Here is a 13,510-nt window from a genome sequence, read left to right as displayed (position 1 = left end):
GCATGGTCCAAGGATTAAAGAGGAGATTAAGGAGAATTTACTGTGCCACCAGAGTATTTACATCTTTTTATTCTCTGTCCCTGCCATTGATCTCTTCCCCTCAATCTCCATTGTTTAATTTCTAGTTTCATTCACTCATTATAGACCTAGGTTCCCTTACAACTTCCAAGTTTTATATGCAGCAGTTACAATCATATTTGCCCTTGCTTTGACCATATCACTGTATTTTAAAGCTTCCCAGATATATTCTCAGGCTCTGAATTACAGAATTGTGCCCCATTTCCCCACTATAGTGCTATAGTAAAACAACTTGCGTATTTTTCTTATTCCACTCCTCTTCCATTCTGAATAGATCTGAGCTCTTTAAAATTATGCAAGATGATGTGGTCCACATAGTAGATGCTAAACAAATAATGCATGTAATATACAACTGGAAGGTCTGTCACAGATCATCTAGTTTGAGTCTCCTGTGTCAGAGGTGAGAAAACTGTAGCCTAGAGAAGTTTGGTGGGTTAACAATTGTACAATTTGGCAGTTGGAGCTGGAATCCACATCTTTTGACTTCTGATCCAGGACTCTTTCTATATAAACATATTGCCTCAAATATAAGCCTGAAAAATGCCTCAAAGATGTTGCATCTCTGACCTCACTGGATCTGCTCCCCTTGACCAAGCCTACACTCTAGCCTGGCTAAACATCTTGTTTAGGCACTTTAAAGTCATTCACTCATTTGTCCATTATTCAACAAGTATTTACTTACTACCTTCTAATCACATTGTCTAAATGCCAAATACACATAATAAATGCAAAATATGTGGTCTGTCTTCTCAAGGAATTTTCAATCTATTGGGAGGGCACAGGCAATAACCTAGTAAATAAATATATAATCGCAAGCAGGGGTAATACACAAACTAGAAGTGGTAGGGAACAAGGCAGAAGAAGGGGGCAAACTATGAGATGATCAGGAAGGACTGAGGAATGACATTTAAGCCAAGAACAAAAGGATGAGAGAAGAACCCAGCTTGCATTCCTTTCTCTCTCGGATACAAGCCTTGGTACAAGCTATCACACATGCATAAAATGATTTCCAATCCACCATGCCATGCTGTATCCTGCCTCTCACTGAATTTGTAGCCTAATATCCACTTTTTTTCAAATGAAATCCCCTAATTAATTTCATTATTGAACTCTCTGGTAGATTTTCCCTCCTTAAAGTTCAATTCTGGCCAAGTCCCTCCCCTAACCCCCATAACTGGTTAATTGCTAAGAATACATTTCCATAGTTTATATGATTACTTGTCAAACTCCCTGAGGGCAGGGGCCTATTATTTTCTACTTATTCCAAGTACCTATTAAAGAGTTGAGCAATCAAACACTTTATGGGAGAGTGTCCAAGGATCTCAATCCTACCTGTCACTTTAGCTATTTTTTTTTTTTTGCTATTACCATGATTTACTCACAAATACCCTTGTATTTATAAGACCAGCAGATATCATAAGCATTCATAAGTTGTTTTTTGCTTCCAGAAGTAACTTTCATTTATTCAGTTGTCAAACATCCATTAACTGAAAGGCAAGCAGTGAGCTAGACATTGCAGTAATATGAAGATGAGTAAGACACAGAGCATTTCTAATCAGTGAAGATAAACATATAAACATAATTAGAATTCAGTGTGATTAGTGAATAACAGAGACATGTTGAGACGCTATATAGAAACAACTGTGTCTGGATAGAGGAAGGTAAGTCAGAGAAGGCTTTCCTGAGGCGAGTCTTGAAGGATGAACAGCAGTTCCATAAGATGAACAAAAGGACATTGAGAACATAATTGCATGTAGCACCATGCTAAACACTGCGTGAAACAAGTTAGGTGGGCATGGGCATGATCTCTGGCCTCCAGAAACTTCATATCAAAGAAGAAAATTATGCAGGTTCAAGATTTAGGACATAAGTTAAATAAATATGGCCATTTTAAATGAAAATGAACAGTGTACTAGCAAAAGAGCAGGTGTTTTTTTTAATTTTATTTTTTTATTCTTATTTCAGCATATTGTGGGGGTACAAAAGTTTAGGTTACCTATATTGCCCTTGCCTCCCCACCCCATCCCCGAGTCACAGCTTCAAACGTGTACATCCCCTAGACAGTGAGAATGGCCTTTATCAAAAAGTCCCATAACAACAAATGTTGGCGTGGATGCGGAGAGACAGGAACACTCATACACTCCTAGTGGGACTGCAAACTAGTGCAACCTCTGTGGAAAGCAATATGGAAATACCTTAAACAGATACAAGTAGACCTACCATTTGATCCAGCAATCCCATTATTGGGCATCTACCCAAAAGAACACAAGACATTCTATAACAAAGATATCTGCACCCGAATGTTTATAGCAGCACAATTCACAATTGCGAAGATGTGGAAACAACCCAAGTGCCCATCAGTACATGAGTGGATTAATAAAAGAGCAGGTGTTTTTTCATGGTCATAAGTAAAAAGGAAATTATGGGAGGATTTTTCCTAGCAGAGAATTGCCAGAACATTTCAGGTAGTCACTATAGCCTTTCTGCAGGAAGACAATTTGTTTGTTTACCGAAATTAAACTAGCATTGGTTGGTTTAGTTTTATTAGTATGTCTATAAAGTATCTCTAATTACACTTTTACAAATTGAGTGCCTAGTTAATAATGAGGCTAGTACAGGGCACTAAACTGAAATGCACCTTCCCAGTGAAAGCATTCCTATAAAGCCTCAGGTATTTTTCAGGCACAGGAGGCAAAAGGAACTCTACCAGTATCAATGAGTTTGTGCCAAAGTGGTATTTTCACCATTAATCAAAAATATCTATTCTGCTTTGATTTTTCCTTGACCACATAATTTTATTTTATAGCTCTGTAATTTTTAAACACTTTATAAATGTTTTTTTCATCTTTCTAACTTCACTTCTTCCTATCTGAGATTGGACATTCATTCAATTTGATCAATTTAGTGTTTACAATACAGAAGAAAATTTCATGAATGACTATAATTACAAAAGGAGTCTTTCTGAAAAAATCAGAGAGCTTCATCAAAAAGAGAGGTTTCAATTTGTAGAATTTTTTTAATTTGGAGGGGGTATAAAAATTACTTCCTAAGGTACCACATGTGAGGTCAAGTACACACATACACAGAAAAAAACTTATTAATACATTTAAGAAATAAATATAGGGGCTCAGGGAATAAATAATATTACCTGGTAACATTGAGACTCAAATACAGTGATATTTCATTATCTAGAGTATGTTTATTAATTAAACTCAGCTATCAGAAACACCATTACCAACTAGAAAGTGTGCAATAGTACTGATAATAATCTTTAAAACCCAAAATAGGAATTAGAGTTCATGCAATTTACTCAGGCACTTACACTGTGCCTATTTACACTTATTGTAGAGAACTCTAAAAGCCTTGATTTTCTAAGTTTTCTAGGACCCTGCAAATTAGAAGCAAAATATAGAACAGATTAGAGAAAGCTACTACTAAGGACAATGAGAAGTGGTAACTAACATCCTGATAGAAAAAGAGGAAGAAAATTATATAAAGAGGAAAAAAATTCATAAACCATCATTGTATGAGACTTATACCTTATTAGTTCCTGGAGTAGGCATAGCATAGCACAGTTCATTGTATTCTACTGGCTGAGATATGTGCAGCGCATTTCAGATGACTTTCAAATAATTGTATATTTCTATTAATATTGGAAGGGGTGACTTCAGTTTTGAGAAAGATTTCCATATGAAAAAATATCTAATTTTTGTTCAAAACTGCTGAATGAATGAAAGATGACAACGTTAAGATCATTACAGATCGCAACCACTCCTGCTGGCCTGTGTGTGCATGAGCATGTGCGTGATGGCTCTTTCTGTGTCCTTGGAACAACTTTCTGCTAGATATTCTACTTGTTTCTTTACCTTTCTCTTTCTCTCTTTCTAGCCGGAGACCACCCCCATCACCAACTCGTCCCACTATAATCCGTCCACTAGAATCCTCCCTGTTAGACTAAATGAAGTGTCTGCCATGGCAATTAATCACTAATGAATTATGCAAAAGCAGCATATTTGATAACTGTTGCAGTAAATCATGAGTAGTCGCATGTATGGACATCAGTAGGCAAGTAACCAGTTTTACTAATGCGTTCATCACTCATCTTCATTGCTCATGGTATGTCAAACCTTTGGGGTTTGACTCTTAAAAACTGCTGACCCTAGAGGTGTTGTATGTTGTATTGACCAAGGTAGGTTTGTATAGCAGCCCTATACTTTGGGGACCATTTGCCTACCCTGGCATATATTTAAAATCACTTTGGACAAATTTTCCAGGCTATCTACCAGGTAGCTCATTAAACATAATCCTTAACAGATATGAGATGGTGGACTTAGACCTAAGCCATACATATTTCTTTTCCCACATTCTGTTTAGGATGACAGTAATTCTGTTGTCTATTATTAGCACTACAACCTAGTCCATAATTATATATTTAGCTCCTCTTTCCTTACTCTTTATTTCATAAGACAGCTAGGAAGTGACTTTTTAAAATTAGGATTCCTTAAGAATAAAACTTTTCCAGAAGCATAAGGTAGTTTGCAAAGGAAAAGTCTGCATTGTTTGCTCTAGAGAGCTTCTTGTGCCAATGTGTTTTGCTTCATGCTAGAAGCATATGCAAAGCTTGTTTTTTGTTAATCAGTCATTGGTTAGTTAGTTTCAGAGTTCAAGGAAGAAGCAAAATATCACATCTCTAGAAGTGTCTAGAAAAATATAATTTCTTTATTCATCTATGTATTCACCTCCTGATCAATTACATTGAAGACTGACATAGAAAATGTTTAATTTTTCCAATCGATCTAATTTTGGGCATGGCTAACTAAATTTTGTTACTAACTTCAGTTTTATTATTATTTTGGCTGGAGACAAAAAACATTCTTTCTATGCTAATTTCTAATTCCCTTATGTAAGACTGTATCCTACCTTTTAAACAGGTTTAGTGTAACTTTCTATCCATTCTAGCCTTTCTTAATAAATCTTGAGACTTACTATGGGATAATCATATTTAAAGAATGGTACCTGAAATGAAAAGTCAGTAGAAGATGCCATAGTTTAAGAGAAGAGCTCACACTTGCACAATTGTACTACTTCAGAGTCCCCATCCAGGTCACTTACTCCAGAAAATGGTATTAAAACATTGAGATCTAAAGCAAATTTGCAATATCTAAGATTTCTAAAATTTACAGTGCAGGATTAACCTAGAGATTCATAGTTCAGTCTGGAGGCTAAGTTTTGAACTACCTAGGACCAGATTAGCATGTAGGGAACAGCCAGCAGCCAACTGGAATTTTGTCTGCTAACTGTTCCCAGACAGCAGAGCAAGTATTCACTGACTAGTGGTGTCCCATGACACTATTTCATATTCTACAGAAGTAAATCAGGTTTCACCAACTGAAATGCCTCCCTTTGAAAGCAGCAAACATGATTTGTATGTTAACTTAACTTTAATTTCCTGTGTAGTTTATACCCAAAGCAGACACCCATAAAATATAAAGTAAAAAGTTTTAACCATTATTAAAAGAGAACTTGCCATGTTGTAAGGCAGTGTATTGAACTTATTCGAAAGGGTTACAGCTAGCCCACTTATAATTGGAAAAAATCAGAGAATATAAGATTAATAAAAAGGGCATTTCAGTTTTTAAAGTTACAAGTGATTTCATAAAGAACATCACCATCCTAAGTCCTCTCACATCTTATTTTTTTCCATTGAAAAAAATAATTCTCTGTCAATGGAACCAATGTGCAAGATACAGTTTGTATTTTTAAAAATAATGACTCAGCTAAATGGAAAAATGCTAAGCAAAAATCCATAGTAAAACAATAATCTGTAGTGAGATCTTTTCATAAAATTTTCTCTTTTTAGGATTCCCTTTGCTTCTTCCTTTGAATTCTCTAAAATAGGCAGCTAGCAGATTATATATTTCAGGGTTTGGCTTCATGCTAAATGTGGTTTTGAGTTTTGCTGTATTTCAAAAATTTCCTTCTGTTAAAGGAAAATATTGTGGATAACCACTGGTGTGTTCTTAGATCAGCACAAACCATGTCAAAAAAAATTGGAGATTTTCCCCAAGTTTCTTTCCACTGGTTTTAGGCAGTAATAAACAATGGCATTTATCATCTTTGGCTTTTGCTTTTAGATTATATTCCCACAGTTGCATTCTCCCAATTGCCTCCCTTCGTGGGTACATTTTTGTTCTTTTTTACTCCTAAGTTATTTCTAATAGAACCCAGCCTACCCCTGAATTTCTTCAATAGTCACAATGGAGAATATTTTTAGTTTGATGCATTATTATGTCATATTATTAGTATGAATCCCATTTCCCAAAGGGCTTATATCCTGCTAAAAGGAGATGCCAAGGTGAATTAAGTCTGAAGCTCTAGGATGTGCATAGTTTGAGGTGCAGCCTGCACACCAGGCCTTACGATGGGAATGTAGCTTAATGAGCTTTCTGTTTCCCATACCATTTCTAACCTTTTGTGTAACTTCTTCTTAACTGATTGCTCTGATGTCAACACAGTAGACGTAGCTCTATCATGTCTAGCATAATAAAAGTTCAGTGTTTTTAGGATTTGGGAAAATAAACTGTATATGTTTATTTGATAGGTAAATCTAGTTTTATTGTCACATGCTAAACCTTGCATGCATATTGACTAATTGAAATAACCATTTACTCAATTATGGATTATTAAAATAGGATTGATTTAGAACAGGTATATTGCATTTCTAAAAATCATCTACCAAGGTTCCTTACTCTTCTGAATATTGCTTTTAGCTGTGTTTTGTAACACAGAAGAGCAATAGGGTCTGCTTATTAGCAAATTTCCTACTTGTTCAGATACAGACTCATTCTATTCCAAAACATTATAATGAAACCAGTTCTTGTGATATAACTATAAGCCTTCTGGACTTAGAATTAAAAAGTAGTCACATAGATTAATTTGTGACTTTTTAGTATAGACTGTAGCCATAATTCTCAAATATGAAATGGGACCTAATTACCAGTATGTGATAAATGTTAATGTTTTTTGTGTACAAACACATTTTCTATGCATGTGTCTCTGTGTATACAGTATACACATAGTCAATTTGTTTCTATAAGTACACGTATTTTGTGTCCCTTTGAGTAGGTAGGTTTAAAAGCACTGGTTAAAATGCCATGAGCATGAGTGTGATTGTATGTGCATTATGTATATATATATGCATATGTATGGGTGTAAATATCTGTGTATACATGTGCTTAGTATGTGTGGATATGAATATATATTTTAAACTGTGCTAATATAAGAAATAGCTTTGGCTGATCTGCCATAACATGTGATAACATACATGAGGTATACAAAATTTTCTAACTCCAGACTGTAGTCATTCTAAGAGGCACAAGGCTCATGACAAACATGGTAATGTCCACAGACATTTGTATTTAAATCCACAGCACTGCTGTCTAAGAAAGAATTGGCTTTGATAATATCATTTGGTAAGAAGTGAAAGATCTGGAGAACTATCTTTAAGATGCCTAATTAGAATTATAAGTTATTTTTGGAATGCTGAACTGAATCTTAAAAAGCTAAGTTGATCTACATAGTCCTTTTTTTCTCTATGATAAATGTAAAAAAAAAACAAATAGAAGTATATAGCAACATAATAAAAGTAGTGGATTTTTCTGAGTATATTTGCTAAAAATGTAGGGGAGAAGTCTAATACTTAATACCTTGGAGGTAGGTCATCTACTTTTTCAGGAAAGCATTTTTCATTTGGCAAACATAATTATTTAAAAGGCCAGGCGAGGTGGCACACGCCTGTAATCCTAGCACTCTGGGAGGCTGAGGCAGGAGGATCACTCAAGGTCAGGAGTTTGAGAGCAGCCTGAACAAGAATGAGACCCTGTCTCTACTAAAAATAGAAAGAAATTATCTGGACAACTAAAAATATATAGAAAAAATTAGCCAGGCATGGTGGCGCATGCCTGTAGTCCCAGCTACTCGGGAGGCTGAGGCAGAAGGATTGCTTAAGCCCAGGAGTTTGAGGTTGCTGTGAGCTAGGCTGACGCCAGGGCACTCTAGCCCGGGCAACAGAGCGAAACTCTGTCTCCAAAAAAAAAAAAATTAAAATTGACAGGAATCGCCTTAGAATTAAGAACAAAGCCTAAATAGTAGGTCTCTGAACTGTTGAACTCAATGAAAGAAGATAATGTATGAGACTCAAGCCATGAGTTTTGTATCATTTCACCTAGAGAACTACTAGCTCTGAGCTCAGAGTTTAATGTGAATGAAGGTAGAATTTAGAGAAACAATTATTAGTTCACCAAATCATTCAGTTGTTTCTAAAAAGCTCAGATCTGTCTTCTAGATAATCTTAGTCATCCTGTCTCTTTGGTATGTTTAAAATTATGTGGTGCTCTATATGTGAAACTTCAAGAATATTTTTGACGTATATGTAGTATATGCATTGCTATTTGTGTGTGTGTGTGTGTGTGTGTGTGTGTGTGTGTGTGTGTGTGTGTGTGTACATAAGAATTTGTGTATGTGTGAGAGCAATAGAGAGGAAACTCAAGGAAGAGTCTCCTGTTTGTCTTAAGACCTGTTCATACTGGTATATTGGTGAGACTTCTCACCTCTCTGGTCAAGGGTTTCACATGTGGCTCAGCTTAATTTCTTTTTTAATTGTTACCCTTGAATTCCTTATATTTTTGCTTGTTATGTATTGTTTTAAAATTATGAAAAAAAGTTACTGTCCAACTTCTTGCATTATCTTCTGTGAATTTGTTAAAAAGTATTTCTCACAATCAGAAATTCCACCAGTATTACCTGATTTGTGTTTTATTTCATATGTACAGCCTTGGTTTTACTCGTTTGTCTGTTTCTCTTTTCTCCCTTTTTTAAGTCAAATTCCTCTTTTGCCTTTTTATGAAGAAGGAATATACTAAAGCAAAATCTCATCTTTTCTGTTGATTCTTTAATTAATATGAGCCAGAATACTTTTCACTGTCTTCTTGGCACTTTCAGGATTTCTTATTGCTGATATATGGACTCTGTGAATGGAATTTTTGAAGCAAGTTCCTAAAGCCTGTATCATTCTTGAAGGTCACATGTACCTATTGTGAAAATGTGAAGCTGTATTTCTGAACCTGAAATAAATTATAACATTTGAAGGATGCCCCCTTTCCTCATTCTTGTATATATTTGAATCATGTCTATGCATTTCAGTAATACCTGAGACTTCTAAATATTTATAGCTCTTTTGATCAAATTGGCCGAGCATTACCAAAGTAATGACAGCATTTTGTATTTTCCTCATTAGTTTGGGGGAAGATGATATTTTTAAAGGGAGCAAATTTGTTAAATCAAGGGCAGGAGAGTGGAAAACATTTTATTCCTGATTTTCAGTCATTGTTGAAATAGACTGAAAAAGGACACAAACCTTGGGCAGTTGGACTGTATGATGAGGCACTTGCCAAGAAGCACCATGACATTTTGCCATTGAAAAGGAAGTATTCATGGAAAACCCTGGGAAGTAGGAGGAGGAAAGATGCTTTGCCCAAATATCAGTTCTAAAGAGGCATTTCTTAGAGCAAACAATTGAACTCCTGACCCAACACTTGGCTTCCCTTATTTCTTCATTGGGCATAGAGAATTTGCCCCTCTCAATTTCCCCACTGTTAAGAGAATCTAAGAATGTTCAGTAGTTACACATATCCCTAACCTGAGTTTCCACAGAATAGAGAAAGACTCTCCATTACAAGAGTTTTGATGATAGGTCCCTTGTCGATACATAGTCCCGGACTGTGCCATCCAAATGCAGAAGACAAGAAGAGAAGAGCAGGAGAGAAAAATTGGTTTATTTTTCCTCTGTGATCAGGATGTGCTCATTGTGGAAGGATGAATTGGACAGACTGTTGTGTTAATTCACCCTTTCCTGTTGTAATTTCTTTCTCATATTGATACATTTTCCATGTGTGGAGCACCCATACCTTCCAGGGAAGCTTCTTATCTTACTCAAAGAGAGATTTTTGGATGAGAATCATGCTGTACATTTGTGTTTCATTTGTTTTGTTTTAACTGTGTGATTCTAAAGTATGTTAATAATATTTATAGAATAGTTTCTAAGGAAAATTACCCAAAACAAAGAACTTTATTGTAACTATTTGGCAACTTTCCTTTTGTATCTTATCAGTTCTGGTATTAGTGTAAATATCTGCTCACATTTCTTTTCAAATTTTTTTTTTTGCTGCTGGAACTTTAAATCTCATATTGAGAAATGTATCTGATGTTTGGGTTAGACTGACCTCATACCTTGCTTCCAAGCACTTCAACACACACCTGACACTGCCACTTTTCAAACCCTTTACTGGGATTAGAATACGTGCAAGAGATATTGACTGAAACTACAACCTTAATTCAAAGTTTCCCAAAGTGCACTCCATGATATCTTAATAAGTTTTACACACACATATGCCAAGCATTTTTTTGTCAAATATAGTTGGGAAATGATGACTAAAAATTAAATGTTTCTCTACTGAAAGAATTTACAGAAGCCTTAAAATCAGATTGTATTGTGAATCTCTAAGAGAAGAATGGTATTTACATGTTTCTCAGACTTATTTGACCATAAAAGCTTTCTTCATAGAGCATCTCACAGATCTAGTGTTCTGAGGCACATGCCTTAGGAAACAGTGCTTCAGTGCTTTAAGCCAGAGGAAAAACTGTTGAGTGTGATTGTCTCAGCACAGACTGTCACTAACAAAAACTTGGGTGATCAAATCAAATGTGGAAGCAACAAGAGCTCCCAACTTAAGACAATCCACCTGGAGCTCTGCTGCTTTGTCACAGTAGTGTCTGAGTTCCAAAGAGGAAGGTCAATAGGAACAGAAGGTGTGAAAGCAGATTAGAGACATACATGGAATGAGTCTTACTGAGACTTGTGTAGGATTCAGATAATTTTCTACCCTTTCTCTCTAACTCCCCCAAAAAGAGCTCTTTTAAATTAATTATATTACTCCCATGAGATTATTTTGAAGGAAGTGGTCCAGGTTGATTTAAAATTAAAGATCATCAGAAAAGAATTTAGAAGAATACCTATTCCTATTGCCTTTCTTTCCTCCCTTTCCTGTCTTCAGGCTCACCCACTGCTCAGGGATATTAAGTTACCAAAATGATGGGCAAAGAAAGCAAGCAGAAAATGTTTTGTGAGATTTTAACAGAAAAGAAAAAAGCTATAAGGAAGACATTTTAGGATCTCACCAGAGGAATGTCACCATAAGACCAAATTGTAGCATTTCATGGTTATTCTTTGTTCTTACTGAGTTTTTGTATGTGAGTTATGCCCATGTTCCACATACAGTTTTTCCAATCTTCTTACCTTACTATTTTGGCCAAACAGTTCTGTTATGAAGTTATTTTTCAGAAAGCTTAAAAAGAAACCCTGAAATTACTATTCTGACTAGGTAGATTTGCTTATAAAGTGAATACTAGTATGACAAACTTTGAAATTTGTTAGCAATTCAATATTCCAATTCAGTACTCCAACTGTTGGGGGTGGCAACAGTATGAGGTCCTTTTTGTAGCTCTACATGTAAGAAGCCCAAATATTTTCAGCACTTGTCTTTAAGCATTTTAGCACAGTGTAAGTAATATAGAAAATTCTGGAAAAGAAATAGCAAAAGCCCACACTTCCCAGATCCATGATAGAACTAACTCTGACCCACTAACTGGTGTCACCATCAACAATGCTTGATGTGAAGAAGCAATGTAAGGAAGGTTAGATACAGGGTAAGTGAAGATGAAAAGAAAAGACCTATCTGAGGGAGTAACTGTCACCCTGATGTTTAAAGTGAACATTCTAGCTGTCAGTGAAATGTATTCCAAGACAAAGTTTCTGATCCTGTTTCTGGATTAGCACACCAAACTAGCTCAAACAGGAAAGTGTTTTGGCATATGCTAACAGAAAGTCCCTTCAGCACTGTGGACTTGCTGTTCAGTTTAATGGCTCACCTCCCCACCCTGCTGAGGTAATTAAAGTGTTCTAAAGCCCCTTCAGAACTCAAAAATAGTTTCTGTTTGCTGGACAGGTGATAAATCTCATTGAGCCTGACAGAAATTTAATTACACTTTCTTCATGAAAACACCAGGAATGCCCATTACCTGGATCTCTAAAGCTAAAGGTTTGCAGAACCACCCCCGCTGCCCCCCCTCCCCACAGTTGAAAGGTTAGGGAACAATAACAAGTCCTTCGTCATTTAAATGGATGGGAGCCCTCCTTAATGTAGCCAGCTTAAATTGGACTGAAGAAAAATTGATCTTGGACTTTGGGGAAGGTAAGATCATTTTTTTACCACTGCTCAGAAATAACCCAGTCAGTTTGGCTCCATTAACATCTCTCAGAAGATGAAAAAGAAGTTGTTTTTGTTTTTGTTTTTTGTAGACTTCATTGCTCCACTCACTGAAGTGTTACAAGAGTAAGATGGAAGTGAATACGTTGTTGGACACCTGGATGAGTAACCAAAGAGTAGGGTATTGAGACCACCTCATAGTTCTACAGCTTGCTGTAACATTGAACTCGTTTACCCATTTGGTTAGAAAGAGGAAATTAAAGTGTAGACTTCTACTGGAAACCAGTGGGAATGTTTTATTTGGCCTGTTGTTTTCCTACTTTCAGAGCTATTTACTGCAACGTATAGTTTGTTGTTCTATCTTCTCTAGCTGCAAATCATCTTCCTGGCAAACACCAAGAGGCTGATGTCAAAATGAAGCACAACTCTAGACTATGATTTCACATTCTATGGGCCTAATGAAATGCAAGCAAGGCAAGGGATATGGAGAATGATCCAGCAGACCAGATTTCATTTACCCTGGACTCACTTGAGAATAAATCAGAATTTCAGTTGCACCTAGCTCTCAGACAGAGGGAAATCTTACAAAATCCTGGGGTCAACATGGACCAGACCTAGCCTCTTAGTCTCCCTAGGCCTGAATCCAGGCTATTACACCTCAGGACTATTCACCTGGAGCAAATTCTTATTTATAAATCCTTTTGTCTGAGACCAACCTCTGACATTTTCTACACTGTGATTATCTTGCTCATTTCATCTCTTGACACCTTCTAATTTCACTTAAAAAAAAATTTTCCCTGCCATACTTCTATATCAACTCCCTCTTCCCTATGGAGATTTTTCAACATTCATTGAAATCTTTGGAAATAATTGAGTGTCACAAAATCAGGATTGGGAATCAAATATTCAAGTTGTAAAGGTATTTGGGTCTGGGACTATTCCCAGTTCTCCTGAATAAAACTGCACGGATTTATCATTCCATGATGCAAAATAATAAGATTTTTGAGTGGGCTCAAATGGCTCATATCTAGCATACTGCTGGTAGCCAGGAAAAGTCCTGAAAACTGCTAACTTTGCCCTGTGGTGTTCTTTCATTGCCCCTGCATGTC

The 13,510-nt window shown here is 36.2% G+C and overlaps 1 protein-coding gene across 4 annotated transcripts in view; it reads left to right on the top strand.

Moving 5' to 3' along the window:
* Positions 1–13,510, top strand: part of DNM3 (dynamin 3) — a 534,534-nt gene that overhangs the window by 520,654 nt on the left and 370 nt on the right. For 2 of the 4 annotated variants that reach the window (XM_045547363.1, XM_045547362.1), the window contains one exon: positions 3,967–4,036. The exons of the other annotated variants lie outside the window; for them this stretch is intronic. In XM_045547363.1, coding sequence (XP_045403319.1) covers positions 3,967–4,036 — 70 coding nt within the window. Of the gene's footprint in view, positions 1–3,966; positions 4,037–13,510 lie in introns of those variants that run through there. 4 annotated transcript variants of the gene reach the window in all.

Source organism: Lemur catta, chromosome 3, assembly GCF_020740605.2.
Source record: "Lemur catta isolate mLemCat1 chromosome 3, mLemCat1.pri, whole genome shotgun sequence".
Classification (NCBI taxonomy): domain Eukaryota; kingdom Metazoa; phylum Chordata; class Mammalia; order Primates; family Lemuridae; genus Lemur; species Lemur catta.
Note: the sequence above shows the minus strand (reverse complement) of the source record. Positions and strands in the feature narration are given on the sequence as shown.